The 25,549-nt window shown below is 51.1% G+C and overlaps 1 protein-coding gene across 29 annotated transcripts in view; it reads left to right on the top strand.

Annotated features, from left to right (window-relative positions):
- Window positions 1-25,549, top strand: part of NFASC (neurofascin) — a 181,568-nt gene that overhangs the window by 122,429 nt on the left and 33,590 nt on the right. For 15 of the 29 annotated variants that reach the window (XR_004421659.1, XR_004421658.1, XM_033093332.1 and 12 more), the window contains 17 exons: window positions 924-974; window positions 7,180-7,291; window positions 7,906-8,090; window positions 9,284-9,415; window positions 11,743-11,886; window positions 12,479-12,590; window positions 12,934-13,100; window positions 13,663-13,810; window positions 15,080-15,204; window positions 16,055-16,099; window positions 17,316-17,417; window positions 17,697-17,894; window positions 18,664-18,734; window positions 19,484-19,706; window positions 21,789-21,904; window positions 23,583-23,787; window positions 24,948-25,070. Coding sequence is in view for 27 of the 29 variants with exons in the window: in XM_033093332.1 (XP_032949223.1) it covers window positions 924-974; window positions 7,180-7,291; window positions 7,906-8,090; window positions 9,284-9,415; window positions 11,743-11,886; window positions 12,479-12,590; window positions 12,934-13,100; window positions 13,663-13,810; window positions 15,080-15,204; window positions 16,055-16,099; window positions 17,316-17,417; window positions 17,697-17,894; window positions 18,664-18,734; window positions 19,484-19,706; window positions 21,789-21,904; window positions 23,583-23,787; window positions 24,948-25,070 (2,259 nt within the window). In the remaining 2 variants the exon portion in view is untranslated. Of the gene's footprint in view, window positions 1-923; window positions 975-7,179; window positions 7,292-7,905; window positions 8,091-9,283; window positions 9,416-11,742; window positions 11,887-12,478; window positions 12,591-12,933; window positions 13,101-13,662; window positions 13,811-15,079; window positions 15,231-16,054; window positions 16,100-17,315; window positions 17,418-17,696; window positions 17,895-18,663; window positions 18,735-19,483; window positions 19,707-21,788; window positions 21,905-23,582; window positions 23,788-24,947; window positions 25,071-25,549 lie in introns of those variants that run through there. The other 14 variants (XM_033093330.1, XM_033093331.1, XM_033093329.1 and 11 more) reach the window with 7 other exon arrangements.

The following is a 25,549-nucleotide window of genomic DNA, read 5'->3' as shown; positions in this document are numbered from 1 at the left end:
AAGTCACAGTGCTTGTGTAGCATGCCCTCCCCTCCCACTCTCCTTCTCCCTCCTCCACTTCCCCCTTCTTCCTCTCTCCCCTTCTCCCCCACTCCCTCTTGGCCCTACTCCCCCTCTCCTTCCCGTCTCCCTCTCTCCCTTTCTCTCTCTGTCCCTCCCTCTTCCTGTCTCCCCCACCCCTCCTTCGCAGGCTCCCTTTATAATCCTAAAATCTGAACCTCAACCTAGCTCTCCCCACCAACCTGGACCGCTTCTAGCCTCCTCAGAGGGAGGTCTTTCTGCCAACAGACACATCTGGGAGACCACAGTGTGCCCACTGGTCAGGTTAGGGGACGCTTTGCTGGCCAGCACAGATTTTTGGGCATTGCCAAGGGTCCCTCTGTCCCTCTGTGTTGATGAACTGTTTCTCTTGGACGCCTTCTCTCATTTACCTCCCGCCCCTTGCCTACCTCTGCTCAGGTAGGACTTTGCTCTTTCCCCAGGGCTCACTAACGCTTTCTCTTTAGCTACCCCAAGAACTGGCCTGATCCAGAGACCTGGGAACTGAGGATATTGAAGGGCAGAAGGTGTTCAAAAGATTGCTACGGAATACCGCTAATCCTCATCTCATTTATTTGAAAACACGATAGGACCACGCCATTAAGGGTCAAGCCTAATATTTTAATTAAAAAAGAAACTTATTTTATTATTGCCTTCTTTTGCAGGATTTAACCTTTTCTTCCCTTTTTGGGCTGTTTTGTGTTGCTTGTTCTTCACCAAGCATATTTCTTTTCCAAATATGCCATGCCTTTTCTTTGCAAAAGACCACCGGTGCTCTCCCGGTTGTTTTTGTGGCTTTGCATTTCCGTTTGTTCTCTCCCCCTTTATGCCTCCATGACCTCTCCGTGGCCTCCTGTTTGCTCACCCTCTTTTGTTTATTGCAGACCATCCCTATAATGACTCGTCTTTAAGAAACCACCCTGACATGTACAGTGGTGAGTCGCTGTGGTAACCTTGGGAGTAACCTTGCCTGTCCTAACCCATTTGCCTAACTTGACTGACACCATGTCATTATCTCATGCTGGGTGGCAGGTCTGACATTTGGCCAGGCCAGGGTGCCACGGTGCCACCTCCAGAACGCTGCTCACCAGGAAGACAGTGGCCAGGGAGTTTGAGGTGGCTCATGTGGTGGTGTGTTCTCTTCGTACTTGCAGGCCTCCAGTTGCTAAATTCTGGACAAGTTGGTCAAACCAGGGTAGGACTTCAAAAGGGCTTCAGTAGAAACTTAGGAATCAGTGGCAGGTGGATGGAAAATATCTGAGGATAGGTGAGTGCCCACAGTGAGGAGAAAACAGGAAGTCTTCGTATTAGTGGTTTAAACAGCATAGAAAGCTTTGTAGTGCATGTTTAGTTAACTCTTAAGTGTCTAGATGTGAATTGCCTTCTCTGTAGTCTGGCCATAGCTACTGGGGATATCATGTCAGGTCCCTTGTCTCTTTAAAATGCATCTGGGAAATAGAGCAAGAGCCCACTCTGAGCTCTCTTTCAAGGTGAGTGTAAATAAAGCTGGACTGTCCATTGTACTCTGTCACTTGGGCCTCATCTCTCCTCTGGGAGTCCATGCGCCGTGCCCACCAGTCCACACATTTGCAAGTCATGGCACAGTTTCCATGAGGTATATTTCTAACTCGTCATACAATTGGTTGCTCAAGCTTATTACGGAGTAATTGGCTATTTCCACACCTGAGTTACCCCCACCATGGCTATGAATGTCTTCTTTTCCCTGAGCAGCCAGAGGAATCATCAGTTTCTGGCTCTGGTGAGGCAGCTGGCCCTCATCATCAGTTATGCCTCAGAAGCCAAGGCTGCAGGTCCCCAGGGGGGTCATTGTGGGCTCAACTCGATAGGAAGTGTCTGAATTGTGATGTGCTAATATAAACAATGATTGGTGTCTGGAGTGGGGGATGGGGAGGGGGAATGAGAGCCAAGGAGAGAGGCAAAGGCTCTAACTTGGCACCAAACAGCTAGAGCCACACTGAGATCCTGCCAAAGAGATGCACTGCCTGAGGAAGCAGAGGACCTTTGTTGGATTCTGGGCATTGTTTGTTTTCAAAATAATGGGGCCAACCACCATTGTGTCAAGAGCCCCAGAGCACTGGTATGGAATGTGCCTTTTTCTAAATTGGATTCTGGGTAATCTGTTATGGAATATTCTTAAAGCACCAGAAGGTCCCTTAAAGACCATCCCATCCCAGCTTCTCTTTATACCTATAAGATAATCCATTCAGGAGATATGCATGTAGAGATGTTTTATCAATGGAATAAGTTTGAGTGATTCCAGCCAGTTTGTGACCGGTGGTACCGTGTTTGCCGAAAATAAGACCTAGCCAAACTATCAGCTCTAATGCGTCTTTTGGAGCAAAAATTAATATATGACCGGGTCTTATTTTAGTATAAGACCCGGTCTTATATAATATATATAATATAATATAATACAATATAATATGATATGATATGATATAATATAATATATAATACAATGTAATACCGGGTCTTATATTAATTTTTGCTCCAAAAGACGCATTAGAGCTGATGGTCCGGCGAGGTCTTATTTTCGGGGAAACACGGTAGCTGTTATTATAAGAACCATCCACGGCTGTGAAACCAAGCAAAGCTCACATGAGATTGACCCCTTCTCTTCAGTCCAAGGTAGAATGGGGCTGACCAAGTATAAAGCCAACTGGAAAGAATATAAAGTCAAAGTGAGGCATATGTTGAACAAAGGATTGCTAGTTTGAAAGAAATAGAAAGTGAAAAGGAAGGAAAGAAGATAAGGTCCTTCCTGAGTGCGGAGAGCTAGATCGAGAGACGCAGTGCAATGAAAAATGCCCAGTGCATATCTGTGCTTTGCTGTGAAATATGACATGTCTCTTTTGTAGCAGCAGGGCCATCCTATAATTACACGTTGTTCTAGTGATTCCTACATTGGTTTGGTATCCTCTGCACATATGTCAGATGCCCCCTGACTTGCCACTTAGAATTCACGCAGGCCAGGAAACAAGATAAGAGTGTGCACGCTGAAGTAGACTGCCTCGAACTCAACTCAGGCTGTAGGACGTACCACTGAGTAACCTTGGGCAAGTCTTTTAGCATGTCGGAACTTTAATTTCTTCATCTGCAAAATGGGTATATTACCTACCCCATAGGATTGTTGTGAAGATTAAATAGGATAATGTGCATATGGTTCCGGACACATCAGTGATTGATAAGTCACCCATTATGATATTAAAGGGAATAGTATAGTGTTGACTGTAGCAAGTGTAATTATTGTATGCTTCTGAAATTAGGAGAGACTCAGAGTACTTGAAAGGAAGCCAAGGGGAGAAAGGTAGGCACGATTATGGGAAGAAAGTACTATGGAGGGAGAAATTTTATGACAGATCAGAAAAACGAAAGCTGTTCAGATCTCAGCTGTGCAGAGAACTGGATAAGAACAAAGTTCCAACTACTACATGAGAGATTTGGGTTAGACAGAAGAGATTTCCTGGCAGTGGAAGATACCAAGTGTTTCTAGATAAAGTTCTTTTCTCATCTTCTGGGATTATTGGTCCAGCCATTTCTAGAGCCAAAGAGGTGGATGAGATCCCAGGGATCCAGCCTATGAGTTCTCAGTTCTGAGAACTGAAAGCAGCAAATGGAGGATCTAGCTGCCCATAAAAGCTGTTTTTTAACAAAGGTTTTTGGACACATCTGATTCACTGAACTCTCCTCTGTTAACACGCAACACTTGACAGAGGGGAGAAACTCAGGTTTTCAGCAGTCTTGACCATTCCTCTTGCAGGAGACAATTGAGGCATTTTTCACTAGCCCTTTTTAAGCTGAGGTGGTTGAGGTGGTGTCATCGCCTGATGTCCCCATGCTCACCAGATTCCTCAGGGAACCCGTGAGCCTACTCTTGAGCCACAGCTGTGAGAGCAGGCGAGGAAAGATTGTCCTTGGGCTAAAGGTCAGATGGGGCCATGGGGGAAGCTCTTCCTGAATCTACATGAATATGAGCTTTGGCACCTGGGTTCTAAGTTTGATCAGGTGTTGGGTCTGACCTCAGCCCTGAAAATCAGGGAGAGTAACAGAAGCATCATCAGGCTGGACAGGTTCTTCAGGGATCCCTGCTTCCGTGATAAGAGAGAAGCTGTCCAATGACACCCTAGGAAACAATCATCTTCCACCGTTTGGAGTCTCTTAGAGTCTCATATAGTAATCACCTTTGTCTCACAGATTCTTCCGGGGTCTGCTTCTACAGGGAAAGAAATGAACCACCCTGCCTTGGGAGCAGTGACTGTGTTATCCTTATCAGTTTTCATGTAAATCTCTCTGCTGGAGCTGACCACACCTCTTCACAACCTCCCCTTTGGGTCCAGCCTTCTTGTCCCATAAAGATATCATGTGTCACTCTGACTCCTCTTCAAGCTTTCCATGGCCTTAAGAATTCGGTTGAGATTCCTTTGGAGCCTCTTAGTTTGCAGCCCAGCTTCTTTTTTTCCAGCTTGGGCCTGAGTTTATTTAATAGCCACCGAGGAGAGATGAAATCTTATCTGAGACATTGAGAACAATATTTGAGGAAAACACAGTGGAAGAGTTTCACCACCGCAGCTCACTTGAAACAAAAATGTCTATCTCCTTCACTTTTTTTGCCTTTGGATTTTGGTTTTCTTTGGTTTGAGCAAGAAAGATATTCCCAAAGCTAACTGTCAGAAGTCGGGACAACTGGTCTATCGTCCTTAAAGCGAGGCAATATAGATGTTAGAGCACATGCTTCGGCTCTAAATGGTCCAGAATCCAAAACAGAGCTGCTTGTGGCATTAGCAAATCTGTTGACTTCACTGAGCCTGTTTCCTGTACTGAAAATGGGGGTGGTACCCCCAGGTTTGTTATGAGGATTAAACATGGTGATGATAAAGACAGAGCTGCTAGCACAGTGCTTGGCCCATAATGACTGCTCACCAAATGGCTGCCCCAATTGTTACCTCTGACTTCTAAAATGTTCTTCCATAGGTTTTCCGACTTTGGCTTGTTTCCCAGTCGTGTCTCCCCTTTTGGGATAATTCTGTGGTTGCTAGCCCACATCCTACATGTGAAGTACTGCTATAACCTTTTTATAGTCACAGGTGCACATCAGGGCACCCACAGCGGGACTCTGCTCACTTCTCCTCCTTCCCATACTTAATGCTTTGCTGGTCATGTGTGCTTGCGGTGCTGCATGCTGTCGTGTGAATTAAATGTCCACAGCGTCACAGATTGGTTTCTGCAGATTGTGTCCCTGCGGGGAGGAGTATGCCAATTGAATTGGGACCTCTTCCACATAATCGTAGGGTTCCCGGCTCTCAAGACATTTACCAGCCTGACATCAGAGGTTCCTGCCCGAAATCTCCTCCTCATGGTGCCCTTGACCTTGTGTTGTCTGGCTGTTTTGGTGATTCTAAGATGATGGGTGGGAGGAAGCTGCTGCTTTGGTATCAAGCTTCCTTGGTACTGAGAGCTGGAAGCTACAAGAGTTATAAAACAGTAACCAATTAACCACGTAATGGATTAACCCCTTCAGTAGCCACTGTTGTCTATGTCTGTGCTGGTCGGACAGATGAGAACATCTACAGAAGAAGAAACAAGTGGGGGGTAAATTGTTGCCTTCTTTTTGTTCTCTTCTTCCCTTGAACTCATTCATGTCACAGACATGTATTGAACACTTGCTATGTGCCATATGTTGTGCCAGCAGCCTAAGTACCTCTGCCTGTGTTTCATTATTTTTTCCCCTGACAAAAGGGTAAAATAGATGTAAGCTCTAGGAAATGCACCCCGCCCCCAATGGCTAATGGAAAGAAAAGCTGAGTGCCCCTAGGACAGAACCCCTCTGATCCCACCAGGCACCCGCTAGTCCAACAAGCTCCTTTAGGAGACACCAGTGTCACAGAGACAGAATTCCCCCTGCCACTCTGTCCTCGCTCTGCCAGCACCTATTAGCAGCCCAGAAAAGTTCCTTTGTTCTCACTGTGGGCATCTCTGATGGCTCCCAGCTCCTGCTTTCCTTACACCTCTTAACCTCTCGAGCGAGCGGAGTGCAAGATCCATTAAGCCATGAGTAGGCTCAGCTTGTATGTTAACTCCTTGTTTACAGTCATGCACCTTTGCACAGGGGCGCCTCTTCCAGTCTCCCTGTGCTTTGGGCTCCTGGTGGGAAACTCCCGTTCTCCCTTCCATCATATCCATTTCCACAGAACTATACAGAGAGCTCTGAGGGAGCGAGCAGTGGCGCTCGGGGGAGTGGGCTCCACTCGGCTGTGGTGCGCCCAGACTTGCATGACCCCTTCCACTGGGAAACAGCCACCCTGACAGTTTCAATCTCTGTGGGCCACCTGGCTTCCAAACCTGTGTGCATGTCATTAACTTCAGAGCCCTGGCTGCTCCAGCCTGGTTGAATTGTAGATCTCCTCCTCCATCCTGGCTGTCACTTGCCTCTCTCCCTTCCCGGTCTCTCACATCCAATTAACACCCTCTTCCCTAGCCCCTTTCAACGTCATTAGTGAAGAGACAGAATGGTCTTAGCCCCAGAGTGATTTCCTGTCATCTCTGCTCATTAATTCTCTCCATGTCTTTGCGAAACCATTAATAATGCTTTCTGCATCTCTGATGTTCATCTGGGTCTCTGTGGCTTCATCCTAGCTCGTTGTCTCCAGGGTCCCCAAGAGCAGATTGTCTGTCCTGTGGCCCCAGTTCGAGCCTTCTCTTTTTTCCACCGCTGCTGAGATGGCCTCCCTAGTGGCCACTGAATTGGTCTCTGGGGTCCCAACACAAGACACTCAGGGAATAAACCACTCACCTCAGGCAGCCTCCTCCCCCGTTTCAGGGAAGGGGAGGTTTACTGAACTGTGAAGGAAGCTGGGCTCCTCTTGGCAGATCCTTTCAGAACTTAAAGCTGCTCACACACATGTGCTGCTGGTGCCGAGGAGCCCCACGCTTTCTAACACTCTCTCTTAATGATGCCCAGTCCTTGGGGTGGTTTCTGCTGGGAGGATTCAGGGCCTGGTGCTTTGAGGGTAAGGGGGAAAGCAGAGGCGTGATGACATTTCTTTCTTGCCGACAGCTTTGGCCCAGCTGGGTCAGCCCCTGAGCAGCAGGCTTATGCCAGCGTGTTCTATCCTGTTTCAGCCCGAGGAGTTGCAGAAAGAACGCCCAGCTTCATGTATCCCCAGGGCACTGCAAGCAGTCAGATGGTGCTGCGTGGCATGGACCTACTACTGGAGTGTATCGCCTCTGGGGTGTATGTACCATTTCACCCCATTTCTGGCCACCCCTCAGGAGGCTGGGGAGGGAGTCTGTGCATGCTCTGTTCGTGCCACATTTGGGGGTGCAAAGAGAGATGCAGATGGCCCTTAGGGAGGACTTTGCAAATCATAGTCATCTCCATCCTATTGTGGCCATCGCTTTGGTAATGAGGAAAAGAGACGGGTGGGCATCCCATACATGTGTTAGAATCTCATGTGATTTTAGATAAGTCCCTCAAACGCTCTGAGACTGAGCAATCCCTCTGTATAGGAGAGATCAGCTCTCAGAGGACATGCATCCTCTAGGTCAGGGGTGTCCAAACTGCGGCCCGCAATCCATTGTTAATTGGCCCGCAGCAAATTCCAAAAATATATTTAGTTTACTTAAATAAACCAGGTGAGGCAATACGTACTTCACCTCGAGTGAGTGGCCCGGCTGTTTGTGGATTTTACCGCATATGGCCCTTGGTGAAACACGTTGAAAAAAGTTTGGACACCCCTGCTCTAGGTCCAAGTACACTTTAAGGACACCTGGGAATCCCGGGCTCCACAGAATAGCAGGGCCGCAGTTTGTGATAAGTCCCTGTTTCCTGCTTGGTCCCTCTTCTAGCCCAACACCAGACATTGCATGGTACAAGAAAGGTGGGGACCTCCCATCTGACAAGGCCAAGTTTGAGAACTTTAACAAGGCTCTTCGTATCACCAATGTCTCTGAGGAAGACTCTGGGGAGTATTTCTGCCTGGCCTCCAACAAGATGGGCAGCATCCGGCACACGATCTCGGTGAGAGTAAAGGGTACGTTATGTGTATTTCTCATTATGATGATTTTTGCCAACCCTAAATGCCATGACCACCCTTTCTTCTGAGGGTAGCTGGGGACAGGGTGAGTGGGGGAATTTCCCACACACTGGTTAGTGGCAATAGTAACCTGCCAGGGATGGTGTCACCCCCCTGGATGTGTGTGTGTGTGTGTGTGTGTGTGTGTGTGAGAGAGAGAGAGAGAGAGAGAGATGTTAAGAGAAGAAGATACACCCAGACCATCACCCAACTGTCCTTGGTGCCCGGGGCTCCCTCAGCAGGTGAATTTCATGGTCCATTTGGTCCACACCCAGAGCCCTCTCTTTTATTTTGTATTCCTGTTCATAGTGTGTCGTCCTAGCCCTGTGCTGTCTATGTCCTGTGCTTGGTTCTTTTAAACATGGGAGTCATCATGGCCCAAATTATTTTTTGAAAAATCACTTCTTTCCCCCCAAAGCATAACTGGCCCCCCTGACCTATTGTAAGCAATAGAATACAACATGCCTTTGTGGGTCCCAACCAGAGATGGGGGTACACGAGTCGCTTCTCTTTCTCAGACTTTTTTAGCAGAAGCTCAGTTGACCTTGTGACCTTGGCTTGAGCACTGTACTCAAACCAGGGGTTCTTAATCATTTGGGGGGTAATCAAGATCTTTGAGGATCTGATCCAAAGAACCCTCTTCTCAGAAAAATCCACCTAATCAGATATTCACAACATTTTCCAACAATTGAAAGGGGTGGCCAGCTCAGAGCTTCTGCTCTAACCAAAGCTCATAAGTATAAGGCCTTTTCCTAAAAGCAGCAACAACAGAAACCCAGTGCCCACCTTTCCTGGCTTGGGCCCTTGGGTACACATCGTGAACGTCTGTGGACTCCTGAAAGCATTTGCTGCCCGGACCTCCGCTGGGAATTCTGGTTCAGTAGATGTCAGGTGGGCCCGAGCATCCATGTTTGTTAAAAGCTCCTCAGGGAACTCTGATGAGCAGCCCCAGTTTAGAGCTCAAGTGTCTGTCGTGTGACGCTGGCCAAAGGCAGGTTGGCACTGAGTCATCCCATGAGGATGAGCCTGGGCGGGTGTAAGGGCCTGGGGCTGGCATCTGGGCTCCCGTCTTCCTAGAGGAAGTCCGTCTGGTTTCTTCTGCCTGCCCCGTGCCATCTAACTCCCCTGCCTGTGCTGTGCTTGTCTTCCAGCTGCTCCCTACTGGCTGGACGAACCCAAGAACCTTATCCTGGCCCCTGGCGAGGACGGGAGACTGGTGTGTCGAGCCAGTGGGAACCCCAAGCCCACTGTCCAGTGGATGGTGAATGGGGAACCTTTGCAATGTGAGTAACGAGCCATCATCTCACCTGACTCTGCTCTTTCTCCCGTCAAAGGCTCCCAATCCTCGTCCCTGTGAGCAGCCCTGTTTGTTCCAGAAGTGAGGGAGCAGCCATCTCCTTGGACATCTCAAGAGGCAGGAAACCTGCCACATGTCTGTGTGAGAGAACAGGAAGCTGTGGTTATTTTTCCACATTTAGGGATTTCTCCTCCCTTGGGTATTCCATACCCAAGGAATGTAGTTTAAAAACTACAGAGCCCATTTCAAGGTCTTGGGTCTGCAGCTGCATCTCCTGAGATTTGGGGCTCTGAGTGTCTGGAACTTGGAAGACAGAGGAGAGCTCAGTAACCCAGTGTCGTTGGTCGCCCAGGTCCCACTCTCTGCTAAGGGCAAAATGAGAGGTGGAGTCATATAACAATATGAACGATATGGTTGGATATGAAGAACTTCCCATAAGAACTGAGATGCACAGTTCAGTGTGCGCGGCCTTTGGGGATATGTAGTCCTGCCTGGATGGCTGGAGTGGGTGAGTCCCAGGCCCCTTTCAGCCAGAGGCCTCGGTTAAGTTTTTACATCATATTTACTCCAGTAGCATTTACTTTTTTAAATGTCCTGTCATTACTTTCTCCCCGGGATCAGAGGAAATGCAAAAGGTGATATCACCCAGGTGGGGCAAAACAAATGGAGAGAACTCAGAGCCAAACTCAAGAGCAGCAGGTGGAGAGGCAGGGGAGAAAGGCAGAGAAGTGGGCAGAGAAGTTAGACAGTCATTGTGTTCCAGCCGCTCTGCTAGGTGGTGCATCCCTCTTCTCTCTTTAACCTCACACATTAAAGATGAGAAAACGAGGCTCTGATGGTGCCATGAATTGCCCAAGGTCACAGTGGTGAAGCTGTGGGTGGTTGTGAGAAGGCAACAAGCCTGCACGACCCAGTTCGGAGCACAGTAATTTTCAGTGATTGTCCTTCCCTGGATACAGGAGAGATAGGGACATCGCCTGCCCTCTGCCGGTCATTCTCCCTGTCATTACAGCACTTTGAGGACAAGGCAAACAAAGGCACTGAACTTCACAGCACCCTTGAGTAAACGCAGAGCTCCTGGAGAGGTCACCCATCACTTAAGGGGAATGACTGGGTCCGTGAGAATTGCCAGGCAAGGAGGTGTTCAAGTTGCTGGCATTGCTTTCCTCGTGCCTTTTTGCTGAGTGGAGACTCAGAGAAGTGTGATAGGATGCTGACCTCATCTTCATTTACCTCCTGCTGATTCCCCAGTTCTGGATTCAGACTTGCTATCTGTGGCGTGGCGCCTGCAGGGCCAGATCCTGGGTCCCCCTAGGCTGACGGTCGCTGTAGGTCTGAGTGATCCTGCATGAGTTCACAGACCATGGAAGCCAAGTCATATAGCCCAGTTCAGAAACCTTAGAGAGGAAAGTCATCTTCTGGTGAAGAAAGATGAGAAAAGTGGCAGTTCCTTACATTTCTAGAAAACTTTTATTTGTACAGCTCATTATCTTTCTCTTCTCTTAACCTTCCTCAGAGTAAAGGAACCATGGTAGTAATTCTTCTCCAGATGAAGGAAATAAAGCCCAGAATGACTTACTGTTTTGCCCCTGGTCCCAGAGCCACTCCCCAGCCTCTGTTCTCTGCATCTTGGGAGATGCAGCGGTGCTGGGAGAACCGTGGGGGGAATGTTCTCTCTGCGCATAAGATACATTTCTTGGGACAGTCAGGTATTTTTGGCAAATACAAGGACTCATTCAGTTTTCAGCAGGCACTGACCTTTGGGTTTAAGTTTGTGAACGTCTGCAGAACGCTCTGCTCAGAGGATAGGAAGGTGGTAGGCCCCATCCGGTTGCATATTGCTTTGCTCTTTTCAAAACAAGTATATGCACATTGGATTAAAATAATAACAACAGTAATAATCGGTATGGGCCAGGCCCTCTGCTAACGACTTTTACATTCATAACAGCTCAGGTCATCCTCATAAAACCCCCCAGAAGGTGACATGTTTTCCCTGTTGTACAGACAAGGAAACTGGTGCTGGCAGGAATGTGGTTAGAATTCACTCCCCTCTCTGTTGCCACAGCTTATGCTCTCAGCCACACCTGCCCAGCTACTACATAGGTTGAGTGGGGATTCATATCCCCATTGGACAGACTGAGAAGTAACCTCCAGTAGATTAGATGGTGGGCCCAACGTCACACAGCCCAGCAGTGGTGGGGCCAGAAGCCTGGTCTGCGAGCACCCAGTCCTGCTAGGGAGCCCTGGGCAGAGCCCCAGTGCCCTTCACCTGCCTGCCCCGATCCTCACGAGGAGCATCTTTCCTGTCGGTAGCGGCACCACCCAACCCAAACCGTGAGGTGGCTGGGGACACCATCATCTTCCGGGACACCCAGATCAGCAGTAGGGCCGTGTACCAGTGCAACACCTCTAATGAGCACGGCTATCTGCTGGCCAACGCCTTTGTCAGCGTGCTGGGTGAGTGTCCCCTCTGCTCCCTGCAGTGCTGCCTCCCTGGGGACTGTCACATCATGGACGAACTTTCTTCTCCAGAGATCAGCCGGGCTGGCTGGGGAAGCATGGAGACTGAAGATGAGATTTGTGGGAAGGAGGGAGGACTTAAAACCCACAGAGCTGGCTGTGCAGACAGAGTGAATTCTATACTAGAAGTCAGTCTTGGTCCCTCTTTCCCCTGATAAGGACCTGTCCTGCCACCTGGGTGTTCCCACGCTGACTCTCCTGGGTTCTCATTGGTCACAGAGTGGGAAGTGGTTCTGAGGATGTTTGCAGGGAGCAGGGAGAGGGTGGTGGGAGGGGCCAATACAGAGCCTGCTGGGTAATTTGAGGAAACCCTTTGCAGAAGCTGGATTGGTTGTTGAGGGCAGATGGAAAAACTTCCTCCTTCCTCACCTAACCCTTAGAGGCTTCTTAAAGGAGGAAGGTAGATAAGAGAAGGCATGTTGGCACTTGGAAAGCTTCTGTACAGAGAAGGCATGTAGAGATAAGACCCAGGGGGAAGAAATGGAAGAGTTAGATTCCCCACCCAAGATCGGTTGTCTGGGAATTGCAGACGTACCACCTCGAATGCTGTCACCCCGGAACCAGCTCATTCGGGTGATCCTGTACAACCGGACACGGCTGGACTGTCCCTTCTTTGGGTCCCCCATCCCCACACTCCGATGGTAAGTTCCAGGAGACCAGGCCTCCCCCACAGGGGTCATCTGCCTCACTGTTCTCATTCCCATAAGTATTCAGCAAGACCTGGGAACTTCAAAGGGTCAAAGCTGGGAGAAAGTTGGCATATCAGCTGGGTGAACCCCCTTATTGTGCAGAGAAGGAAGTCAAGGCCCAGAGGGGGCAGAGACTTGCCAGGGCCACCCGTTGGTTGGAGGCAGATCCTCCAAGGATGAGGGCTTCAAGCCCTAAGATGGGGCTCCCTCCATACAGTCTCTCGAGTGGTTGACCCCTGCTCCCTTGGGCCAGTCCTGTCTCAGTATGCTATGTATTCTGCTGCTCTGTTGTGAGGTTTAAGAATGGGCAAGGAAGCAATCTGGATGGTGGCAACTACCATGTCTATGAGAACGGCAGCCTGGAAATCAAGATGATCCGCAAAGAGGACCAAGGCATCTATACCTGTGTTGCCACCAACATCCTAGGCAAAGCTGAAAACCAGGTCCGCCTGGAGGTCAAAGGTAAAGCAGAGGGTTGGTAGGTGGAGGGTGGGGTGAGGTGGGGAATGGAAGCTGTCTCAAAGTTATCCATGTGTGTTACTCTCTTTGAAAGTGCACCATTCCTGTTTAATCCCTAATGGGACCCTCCCTGTGGGTCTGTGTGTCCTTGCAGGGCTTCCAGTTGGCTTGGGTGCTGGGAACCCTGAGTCATTATCAACCTGATCCAAATGGCATTAAGAAGGGAAACCTGCTCCCACACAAGCTCCCCCCGCCCCAGAAATTGCATCATATCTTCCTGAGCCAGTTATTAGGTTGGTACAAAAGTAATTGCGGTTTTTGCAATTATTTTTAACCTTGTAAACTGCTTTTTTTTTGTACCAACCTAATAGAAAGGATTTGGGGGTTGTTTACTATTTGGGATCACTCACACCAGGCCTCCCTGCACTCATATACAACTGAAGACTACTTCTGGCATACGTTTTCTGGAATACTATTCCCTTTGTCTAACCTTGAGGTCACACGTGTCACACTGAGTGTCCACGTTCGGGGATGTCAGTGACAAGCACCCTGGGTTTCTCCACAGACCCCACCAGGATCTACCGGATGCCTGAGGACCAGGTCGCCAAAAGGGGCACCACAGTGCAGTTGGAGTGTCGCGTGAAGCACGACCCCTCCCTGAAACTCACGGTCTCCTGGCTGAAGGACGACGAACCACTGTACATCGGGAACAGGTCTCTGCTCCTACCTCTTCTCTTCCTGGTGCTACCTTGGGGCCATCCTTTTCCCTTGGTCTTAGGTGACACATTGAAGAACCCAGGGATAGGGAACCTGTGTCCTGTGTGTCACTGAGAAACTGCTGAGGAGGGCGGGGCAGCCTCAGTGACTCCCCCTACCTCAGGGCAGACCCTCACCATATGCCCTTCTCCCTCTCTCCCATCAGCTCTCTGCTTCTCTCTCCTCTTTCCTCTCCCTCCTCTCTTCCCCACGCCTTTCTCTCCTCACTTCTCCCACTCACTCCTTTTTTTCTTCCCCAGTTTATTTTGACCCCCACCCTTCATCCTCTTTTGCATCACAGCCAGGAGCCCCTCCCCATCTTCAGCCCTGCCTGCAGTGCCCTTGTTGTCCAGCAGAGGGCAGTGTTGGCCTGAAGCGACTATCACCATGGTGGTTTGTGTGGTTCTCAGCCCTTATTTCACTTGGGATGCTTTTACTAGATTTATGCCGTCCCCCTTCCTCATTCCAGATTCAGATTTAATTGGTGTGGGGGGAGGGCCCAGGCACTGATAGTGTTTACATATCCCTGCAGGTGTTTCTAATGCGCAGTCAAGTTCCAAGCCTCCCTCCACAGGGCTCTTTGCTGTACCCTCTTCCACCTCAGGGCCCCTGAGGTTGGCCATAGGTACCAGCTGTTTCTAGAGACCATCTAGTTTTTCGCAGGGGTGCACCCTGCAAGTAGACAAAGGCATTCTGGGACTCACGTGATGCTAACAGTCTGCCTGCTTTTTGGTGCCCTCCTCCCTCTGTGGACGACAATTCTGAGGAGCCTGGGCACCTGGCTTGAGACCAGGTGCAGTGACTGTTCTGGGCTGAAGATAGAGCTGAAGTATGGGAAGAGGAGGGATCCCCATCTGCCTTTGGCTGGGGGTGGGTCTGCCTGTGCTCTAATTTGGAAGGGGAGCAGGGCACAAGGAAGACACAGAACAGTGTGGAATTTCGGGACAGTGAACGTGGCTCAGGGCCATGTTAGTCTCAGCCACATTCCTTTTCCCCTCCATCAAGCACCATAAGTGCTCCAGGTGATGGTGAAGACATCGTGATGGAGCCTCATGTCCCCTAGGAGGGGCTGTGGCTGCCCAGCGCAGCCTGTGAGGCTTTCTTCCCCCTTTGACTCACCAGCGCCCTCTAGGGAGAAAGCAGCAGGTAGTGCCTGGCACTCCCCCCATCTCTCTCCTATTGTCTCCCCACTCGCCCTCCTCCCAACTCCTCTGGTACCTTTGCAGGATGAAGAAGGAAGATGACTCCCTGACCATCTTTGGTGTGGCTGAGCGGGACCAGGGTAGTTACACGTGCTTCGCTAGCACCGAGCTGGACCAGGACCTGGCGAAGGCCTACCTCACTGTGCTAGGTAACTGCTGCTGCCCATGGCACTGACCTCGCCTCCTGTCCCCACACCTTTCTGCAGCCAGAGAAGCGGTGGGCCCTGGATGGTTCTGAGGGCAATGCCAGTGGTCAGCTGGCGGGTCAGGTGTGGCTATCTCTGCCATTTGATCTAAGGGTCGGGAAGCTGCTCCTTTCAGAACAAGCTGTGCTGGATGATTTACTTCTGAGTAGCAAGCATCATTAACTCCCCAAATCCTCAGCTGAATGAGAGACGGAAGGTGGACGGGGGTTCTTGTTGTGATCATTTTTACCAACTTTACAGCTAACTAAACCACTAAGTCCATTAAAACGATACATCAATGAAGCAAGACTGAATTTCGTGTTTATCCTTCCAGTACCTGTGCTAGCCTTACTCCCCTCCCCCTGCTTCTTGATGGGATTTCACAGGATGCTATACACTTAGCAAGATGATCGCATCTCATCGAGGCCGACTGTAAATACTAAGCCGTTCCAAACTCAGGGAAAGTAGCCTCTCGCGTCCGGGGAGGCAAATCCCCCGTTGTCCCTCGTCACCTCTGTCCTCATTCTGGGCACCTCACTGCCGTCACTCGTGGTGTGCTGTCCCTTCTGCAGTGGGGTGCACTATCACAATAGATGGAGGCCCAGGCATGATAGTAGCACTGGGACAGGAAAGAGAGGAAACACAGGGAGGCCTCTCTAAGGGGCGGGGCCTTTTCCTGAAGGGAGGGTAAAGCTGTGCCAGGAACATGTCACAGAGGCGGCTCTTCCAGCCTCGGCTGCCTATTCCCACCCTTCTAGAACACCTCTAACCCTGGATAACCTGCTAACCTGGATAACCCATCTTACCTTTGCAGCTGATCAGACCACTCCAACTAACCGTTTGGCTGCCCTGCCCAAAGGTAATTCGTACTAATCGGGACCCTCGCCAAGCCCTCACGAGGCTCGGGGAGGGTGGGTCTATGAGGGGAATGCAGTGCCAGACAGGACGTGCTGAGTGTGGGCAGTAGGTAGCACCCCCACTTCCTGCCAGGTCAGCTCCTCCACATGCCCGCGTCCCTGAGCAGCACAGCCCTGCTTAGGGCTTCCTGCAGGTTGAGCCTGGAGGTCCTTGGCTGCCGTTTCACCCCCATCTCTTACCTCTGGCCACCTCACTGCTCCCGTGGGGGTGGCCTGTTCGTTCCCGCAGCCTGGCCTCAGAAGTGTGGGTGGCACAGACGAGAGAGCCCCTTGCTTCGAGTTATCTGTAGGCCCATGTTTCCTGCAGCCTCTCCACGTCTACTACTATACACCTATGTACAGTCTGCACACACACAAGCGGGCTTATGTGACTCACCTTCCAGATCCTTCCAGTAACCAACCAAAATGTGGAAATAGCTGGTTCAAGGAGCCAGGAAGGGAAAAAAATCATGCCTACCCCCACCAGTCAGTGGTGGGATGGCTTTATCCTCAGGCACTGACACCCACTGAGGAAATTCAGTGAGACTGGAGCCCCTAAAAGGTGCTGCCCTCATCCCTGTTAAGAAGCCTTCTGGGGCTCCTCTGTCCTTCTGTGCATCACTGACACTTCTCAGCCAAGTCCCCATCTCCTCCTTGGCCTGGTCCCCTTTGTCCCTCCCGTTCCCTGAACCTGTCTGCCCTGCTCAGCACTCCAAACACCCTCCTGGGCTCCTGGCCCTCAGAGACCTGGCACACAGAGTAGAAGCAGATTATCCTGAGAAAATGAAACAAAACCCCATATTTTCTCACTGGCTTTCCTAAGTGTTGTGAATGTGTATCTAGTGAAAATCATTTTCCATATGGTTGTGCTCTAAGACTACCTGCAGAAATGGGATGGGTCGGTCCGAATTCTCTCTGCGCCCTCAATCCTTTGATACTCTGTTGGGGATGGTGGAATTGGGGTCTCCTCTTTGTTCTTCCTTGAACCTCTGAGGGAAGGGTTGTCCCTGTGCTGTGCTGTGCTGACCCTCCAGAGTAGGCTGGGGATGTTACCTGCTGTGGTGACCTCAGCCCGTCAGGGACCTGTCCGTGGAACAGTGTCCAGGGCTGGGGCCAGCACGAGGACGGGCTGGCTCTAACTCGAGAGTCCTGCGTGGTGTCTTCTTCCTCTGCTGCCAGGACGGCCAGACCGACCCCGGGACCTGGAGCTCACCGACCTGGCCGAGAGGAGTGTGAGGCTGACCTGGATCCCGGGGGCCGATAACAACAGCCCCGTTACAGGTCAGCCAGGCGCCTGCACTGCAGTCCTGGAGGGGAGGGCAACAGCCTGGAGGCCCGAGGCCTCGCCCTGGCTTTTGGTCCCACTTCTGCCTCACTTGATGTGTTCTCTGGGCTGTTTGCAGAACACATGGAGGCCTTGGTTTCCCTTTCAGGGAATTCTCCCCATGCCTTTGTGTACCCGAGGGAGGTTATGAAGACTAGTGGAAACCATGAGCGAGTGCTCGTAAGGAAGAAGTCTGCTAACAGCTCCCAGAACAGCTGTCTTTCTTGCCCACTCAGACTATGTTGTCCAGTTTGAAGAAGACCAGTTCCAGCCAGGCGTCTGGCATGACCATTCTAAGTTCCCAGGCAGTGTCAACTCAGCCGTCCTCCAACTGTCCCCATACGTCAACTACCAGTTCCGGGTGATTGCCGTCAATGAGGTTGGCAGTAGCCACCCCAGCCTCCCCTCCGAGCGCTACAGGACCAGCGGGGCACGTGAGTACTGGAGGGCTACCAGAGACGGCACTGGAACCAGGCACCCTGAATCCAAACCGGGTTTCCCCAGCCCCCAGCCACACGAATTTGGGCAAGTTACTTAACCTCTCCAAGGCTGAAACACAGAATAACAACACCTGCCGGCACGGGGCTCTTGTGAAGATTACATTTGAAAATGCAATTCCAGTACTTCCCATGATGCCTGGCATATAGTAAGCACTCAGTAAATGTTAACTGACATTTTTATCATTACTAATATTATTAATAATTCTTCATAATCTGCTTTAAAGGGAAGAGCTATGGCAAAGACTTGCAATAGAAATATGTAATCTGGTATTCTATCAGATTTCTTTTCCTGGGTAATAGTTAGATTTCTAAAATTACACCAGCTTGTTGACATCCCCCAAAATGTTGAATGCTACGGATAAATCAGCCTGGTATTAAACGTATTTAGTGGCTTATTCATGAAGTTGAGTTGGCTGTATGACCATCTAAAGTGTGGAAAGCCTCATGATAACTCCTGTCTGGTAAGGGATTAAAATTCAAAAGAAATTAGCTCTGCTTTCAGGGGTGTTTAAATCTTAGCTAGGAAGGCACGTCACACACATGAGAAACAGCAGAGCGAGTTCATGGACAGAAACAGCAGAGCGAGTTCTATGCTGAGGAAAAGCATAGAAGGGACCGGTTGGTGGGGACGGGACAAAGGTTGCTCACCGTGCCCTGGTCAGGCATAAATTGGACTTGAACTTTGTGTCAAATTGGGTTCTAGCCCCTGAGTCCAATCCCAGCGACGTGAAGGGAGAGGGGACCAGAAAGAACAACATGGAGATCACGTGGACGGTAAGAGTCCTTCCCAGCCCACCCCTTGAGGGGTGGCAGTGTGCATCTGGCAGCCCTCGCGCTTTACCCACCAAGGCCACAGAGTGGCTCAGACTATCAGGCTGGTTTGGTGGCCACTCGTCTGTGTTGGGCATCCAGAAACCAAACAGCAAGACTTAAGACAGGAGAGGGGCAGAGGTGACTGAAGAACACAGACTGGCCGTCTGGCAAAATCATGGAACCAGCAAAATAAAGCAGAGTTCTTTAGAAGAAGGAGGGATTGAGGTTAGACTCTGGGAACGGTCGGTCATTAATACCAGTCCTTGCTTTTGTGTTCGGGGTTCGTTCACTAGAGATTGATGGGACTGAGGAGACATGCGTGGATTCGACAGAACTGAAGTCGGTTCTGGAGTTTTGAGTTCATTGGCAGGAGGCACACAGTGGCTAAAACAGAACTCATGTCTTTCCAACTTTGGAGAATATTATATTATCATCCATATTTTCTGGTTGCTGTCATGGGAAAGAGTCCTGTCAAAAATAAAGCTTTCACTCCCTATGCACTTGCAAATGTGGGAGTCACAGTGACTAGGTCTTGGGTGACGCCTTTGTCCCAGAAAATCTGCGTGCTGCTGGGTTCACAGAGCTCTGGGCCTGTCCAGTGTTGGGCAGACTGGGGAGGGGTGCCCTGAGTAGAGAGAATGCGAGCTATGGGCGGGTCTGGGCTCCCCTCCTATCCCCTCCACCCCTGCCCTCTGTCTCTCCCTGCACAGCCCATGAATGCCACCTCTGCCTTCGGCCCCAACCTGCGATACATCGTCAAGTGGCGACGGAGAGAGACTCGAGAGACCTGGAACAATGTCACAGTGTGGGGCTCCCGCTATGTCGTGGGGCAGACTCCTGTCTATGTGCCCTATGAGATCCGAGTCCAGGCCGAAAACGACTTTGGGAAGGGCCCTGAGCCAGACACGGTCATCGGTTACTCTGGAGAAGATTGTGAGTCCTTCCCCTACCCCCCGCCCAGAACCCTCCTGGCAGGGCTGCATGAGACCACACTCACAGACCAGGAACCTGGGGCGGGTCATGGGACTTCCAAGAACATCCTGGCAGAACAGCCAGTTGCCAGGAAAGAGAAACCCCCTACAGTGAACCAGATAATGACAGGTTCCTGGTAACGTCAGGAGCAGAAATATGAACATCTGAACACTAGTTAGAATTACTGAACATCATCACCTTGTCCATTGCTCTCCTTTTATGGATGTGAAAACTGAGACCCTGCAAGGAAAACCCTTGCCAGTGTTACACAAGAGCAAATGTCAGGCTTAAAAATATTAGGTAGGTGCGAAAGTAATTGTGGTTTAAAAGGTTAAAAATAACTGCAAAAACCACAATTACTTTTGCACCAACCTAGTAGAACCCAGGCCTTTTGATCTACCTTATTGCCAGTCCTTGCTAGCACCAAGAAAGACTCAGGACTATCCATCCCAAAGAGCCATAATTAGACTCCTCTACAGGAAGCAGGGCCACAGGCCAGAGTCCTCCCCAGGCTCCCCAGGGGAAGCCTTCGGAATGGAGAAGGTCCGCAGAGCCCCATACTGGAAGCACCCAGACCAGCCACCTGCCAGCACTCCCAGTGATGCTCTTGCCCTTGGAGCTGAACATAGAAGTTCTTTGGAGGCTTGCGCTGGGTGAATCAACAAGGTTTTGGACATATATGTGGAAGTACGTGCCTGGCTTCCCAGATGCGGTGCCCTTTTTGTCCCCAGCACATAATCCAGTATGCTGCTGAGCAAAGAAGGAAGGTCAGTGAAGCCTGTCCTGGTCAGGGTGATCCGAACCCCAGTGGGTCTGGGTCTGATCTAAGAAGAGATCACAGGGTGACCAAAAAGAAGGGGGAGGCGGAGAGTCACAGGGGCAATGCTGGGGTCAAGACGAGGCCAGCAGTGTTCATAAAGGGAAGACGGGAAGAAGTGAGGGTTGGGCCCTGTGCCCTCCTTTCCTGGAGTGATTATGGATTGGACCTACTTGGGAGATCAGCAGAGGGGGTCATTCTGTCCATGCCGCTCCTCATCTGCAGGGTGGCAGGCCCCTCTGGACAGCAGACCAGTGGGAGCCACCGGATGGTACGTATGGGATGGGCAGCGTCTGGTCATGAACTTCACGACGGCCCCGCAGTTCCTGTTGCATCTGTCTACCCTGTGCTCTGATGGAGCGGAGGGACGGGGCGGAACTGCTTCTGCAGCAGAGGGGGAAAAATGGGTATAAGAACCTGTTATGGGGGAGGGAATGGCCCTCCCTTTCCAGGTAGTCATGGAGAGGGCATCTGCAGTCTGTGGGTAATGTTTGCTACAGGGTCTCGACAGGAAACAAATGCCACTCAAAGGAGACTGTTTCTAATGTGAGGACAAGGAGAGAAAACAGCAAGGTAGGGTAAATCACCAGGAGGCTAGCCACAGCAGGACACCATTATATCACTCTAGCTTTGAAGGGGCAGGGGACAGGTGAGTCACCACAGCCAGTGAGGGCCACCCACAGGAGCCATGGCCTTGAGTAGAAGAATGCAATTTTGTTAACCCTCAGCCCCACAAAGAAGCAGCTAAGGAATAGATACCCACCTGTTCTATTGAGTGGAAATAGATACCCACTCTCTCTACTCCTGCCCAAGGATCTCCTGTTGGTACCTCCGATTGGGCAAACCCATCCGGAAACCTGAAAACAAGGGAGCCCAGCTGATACAGTCCAGAAAGGGCAGCCTCCCGGGACATGAAACAGGGTGGGTAAGGGTGGAGAGTGGAGTGGAGGGGTAAACAGACTACCCTGCTCATGAGGGTAGCAAGTTATTGCCGTATCAATGCGTAGACAGACCCCTCCCACCTGGAGTGCCACCCTATTGCCCTGAGCCTTCCCACACCACTCCAAGTACAGTCTGATGGAGGAGACATAGTCCCTGCCCTCATGGAGTATCCGGGGTCTGGGGTGGGGTGGAGGTATGGGCAGCAGAGAACAAGTCGAGGGCAACCTGGGGTCAGGGGGCCGGCCCTCCCAACATAACCCTCTCTCTGTCCCAACACATTGCAGATCCCAGGGCTGCACCCACTGACGTTAAAATCCGAGTCCTGAACAGCACAGCCATCAGCCTTCAGTGGAACCGCGTCTACTCCGACACGGTCCAGGGCCAGCTCAGAGAGTACCGAGTGAGAAAGCCAGCTCCCAGCCCCGCCTAACCACCCAGCTCACTAACCAGGGCAAGGCGGTAGCAAAGGCAGGCCATGAGATGTTTGGAAGGAGCCTTAGGGGTAGCTGTTGAATTCCAGAATTGATTCAAGAAGATGATGTCTAGGTTTGGCTGCTCAGAATTATATTCAAAAAATATACACACACCCAGCTGTGTTCTGCAGCAGAGACATTGAGAGATTCTGCTCGGCAGAAAACCATGAAGGGTGGGGGTGGGTTAGGGTGGACGTTGCAGAGCACACCATGCACATAATGCGTGTGTGAGTGGATGGATACGTGTGCATCTTCAGAAGCTCTGTAGAAGCACCGCTGAGCTATACTTTGCCCGCTCCTACTGGCCCCCGCTGGGCTGCTTGCCTCACCCACTCTTATTTTGTGAAGCCCCAACTAAAAGGTGGAGCCACTAAAAGGGTACAGAGGCCCTCCCTCTTGTCACAGCCGGCGGTGGGTTGTCCAGCAGATGGAGTGTCCAGGCCTTGGCTTCTCTTGGTCTTCTGCCTGTGCGCAGTTTCTGCTCAGTTTGCTCTCCTCTGAAAGGGTGAGCTGAGGAAGGGAAGGGCAGAGAGAACCAAGGGTATGCAAGGCTCTCCCCCTGAGGAGCTCTGTTTAAAAGTTGCCTGGGAGGTGAGGGAGGCTCTAGCCATGGGATAACACAGGCTCTGCAACCCCAGAGGCCTCTGAGAGTTGGCTGATGGATAATTAGGGGCAGAATGAAGGGGGTCAGTCTCTTCTTGGAAAATGGATTTTCCATGGGGGAGGCAGGCGAGACGCTGTATGCACTTGACTGAGCTCTGACACTTGCCTTGCACCCTTAACCTACTTACCTGCAGACATTTCTGGCTAAAAGATCCCATGGGGTCCTCCTCTTAAGTCTGGGCTTCCCCCTCACTTTGTCATTTGAGGTCTGGGTGACGCTGGTGTGGCAGCCTGACCTGGGGCTTCTTACCCACTGCTAATCAGACCTGTGTCACAAACTCTCTCAACTGCACCTGTGACACTACCACCTTCCATAGGCCATCCCAGCCTTCCAAGCTCTTGCCACCATCTCAGGGACTTGGACATGTATGTGTCCCATTCTAAAGGTCTTCAAACAATATTAAAAGAAACCATTGGACTTCAAAGGATTATATCAACCCTTTCTCATATTCAGACTTCTGGGGGTAACCCACTACTTTCCAACTCCTGTCTGCCGCCAATCTTAAACTGTACTAATCTAACTCAAGGGGGCACGGTCTTTGAGCATAGGACAGAGCTTTGCATGCCTGGACCCTCGGCTCATATTTGTGCTCTTGGTCCAGACTCCCTGAGCAACCTGTATCCCAGCATGGAAATAAGGTTCATGATGGAGCAGCTCAGCTGTAAGTCTGGCCAGCTTGCCTATTCTCGACAGAGGTGACACTGCTCAGAAAATGATTGAAGCCTAAAACCCTATTGCTTGTTTGACATCAGTTCATACTCACTAGTGGCTGATGAATGGGGACTGTAAGGCCACTCCCCCAGCCCTGCGTGGGACTGATGAGTTCATTTGGGATTTGGAGCATGTGGCAAGCAAAGGGAAGACTGGTCACTACCACCACCACTAACAACTAACCCGGCTGTGCCTGACTGTCCCCTCACCGGCCTGCCTCTGTCCTGAAGGCCTACTACTGGAGGGAGAGCAGTTTACTGAAGAACCTGTGGGTGTCTCAGAAGAGACAGCAAGCCAGCTTCCCTGGTGACCGCCTCCGGGGCGTGGTGTCCCGCCTCTTTCCCTACAGTAACTACAAACTGGAGATGGTTGTGGTCAATGGGAGAGGCGATGGGCCTCGCAGTGAAACCAAGGAGTTCACCACCCCAGAAGGAGGTAGGTCTGACCTGCAGCTCTTCAGGGTGGGGCAGGACCAGGGTAGGCATCCAGGTGGGCCTGCAGCAGCTGCAGTGTGGCTTGGCATGGACAACACACGATGACCTCTGCCTCACCTCGAATTGATGACCTGTGAGCTGATCAGCTTCCACCGTTCCCACAGAGCACTCCGTCACCTGGGTGGCCTGCCCTGACAGGAGACTGTAAGTCACTAGAAGACCTGAGTGGTCTGATGGCATTGTATGCAGGCTGACCCCCAGGGCACTGCGGGAGCCTCCTGAGGCTGAAGCACAGTCACCTTGACCACCTAGAGGAATCTAGTCTGTTCACCAGCACCAAGGACCTACAGAGCTCTCACCATTGCAGTCAAGAAGCTTTCTCTGAACTTGCCGGCCGTGGGCACAGTGGCCCTGCAGAGGGACACCTGCCTTCTGCATGTCCACAGGCCCTGGTCCTGGGAGGCAGACACCAGCAAAGCCCCAGTTCATCTCCTGTTCTCTCTTAGCTTGGCACTTGCTTTGCCCACTTCTGTTTCTCCTCCCTCCCTTCTTAACTGTTATTTTCCCCATTTTTCTTCCTCCTCCTCTCTCCTCTCCTCTCCTCTGTTCTTCCCTCTTGTTTTCTTTATTCCCGTCTTGCCCTCCCCTTTGTTTTGGTTTTTATCATCAGCCTCTCCCCATCGCTCCCGCTCCTCATGCCCTGTGCACGTGCTGCATCTTGGCTTTCTTTCTCCTCCCCCTGAACCCAGCATCCTCAGCTCAGAGGCCTGGGCCTGCTGCCTGGACCTGATGGTGAGAATCCGTGTCTGAGGATCGGGAGCTGCAGCCTCTGTAGGAAACAGTTGGTTCCCTGCCTGGGACTGGCTCCGCCCTACTTGGAGGTGTCTTTGCAGGGTCAGAGCCTAACGTGCGGAATCCAGGGTAGTTGCTAAAGGAACACTTGATTTATTTCTTCCATTTAGACAGCCTGAGCCAGTCTTGTCCTGAACTGGGGGAAACGCCACCCAGGATGGGCCATGGGCTCTGGCTTAGCAGCAGTCCAGCGTGGTGATTGCCCGAGATCAGTGCCTTCATACTTGTGCTTTGTTTTTTGTGTTTTCCTCATCCTGCCCACTCCTCTCCTCTCCTCCTCCTCTCCCCACTCTCTCCTCCTTCCCCAAGTACCCAGTGCCCCCAGGCGTTTCCGAGTCCGGCAGCCCAACCTGGAGATAATCAACCTGGAATGGGACCATCCGGAACACCCCAATGGAATCCTGATTGGCTATTCTCTCAGATACGTGGCCTGTACGTTCTGCCCTACTTTCTCTTAGATAATCTGGGAATCAGAAACCCCATTCTCACTGCTTTTCCTAAGGAACCAAGGTAGATAGCCTGTGGTGCAGAGGGCATTGTGAGGGATGGAGAGGCGAAGGGAAGAGCTCCCCACAGGCTTGGGAGACCCAGTCCCTGCCCTCCTGACACAGCTCCTCCTGCAGGGAGCTTCTGGTTGGCAGGGTGACACAAAGGGGACTCCTGGCCTAATAAGGAATTTCGCACCCGCCCTCAGGGATCTTAGAGTCTCCAACACCTACAAGTCTAGGAGAGAGAGTTCCTTACCTGACAGAACCTCCATCCAATGAGATAGACAGTACCTGCACAGGAATCCACACAACACTCGGGGACAACAAGCTGTCACTTGTGGTAAGGCAGCTAGCTGTATGTAGAGCTGCCGAGAACTTGGAGTGACCCAATCAGGAGCCTGGGACCTCACCTTAGGAGCTCAG

The sequence above is a fragment of the Rhinolophus ferrumequinum genome, chromosome 22 (genome assembly GCF_004115265.2).
Source record: "Rhinolophus ferrumequinum isolate MPI-CBG mRhiFer1 chromosome 22, mRhiFer1_v1.p, whole genome shotgun sequence".
Taxonomy (NCBI): Eukaryota; Metazoa; Chordata; class Mammalia; order Chiroptera; family Rhinolophidae; genus Rhinolophus; species Rhinolophus ferrumequinum.
This window is presented reverse-complemented; position numbering and strand designations above follow the sequence as displayed.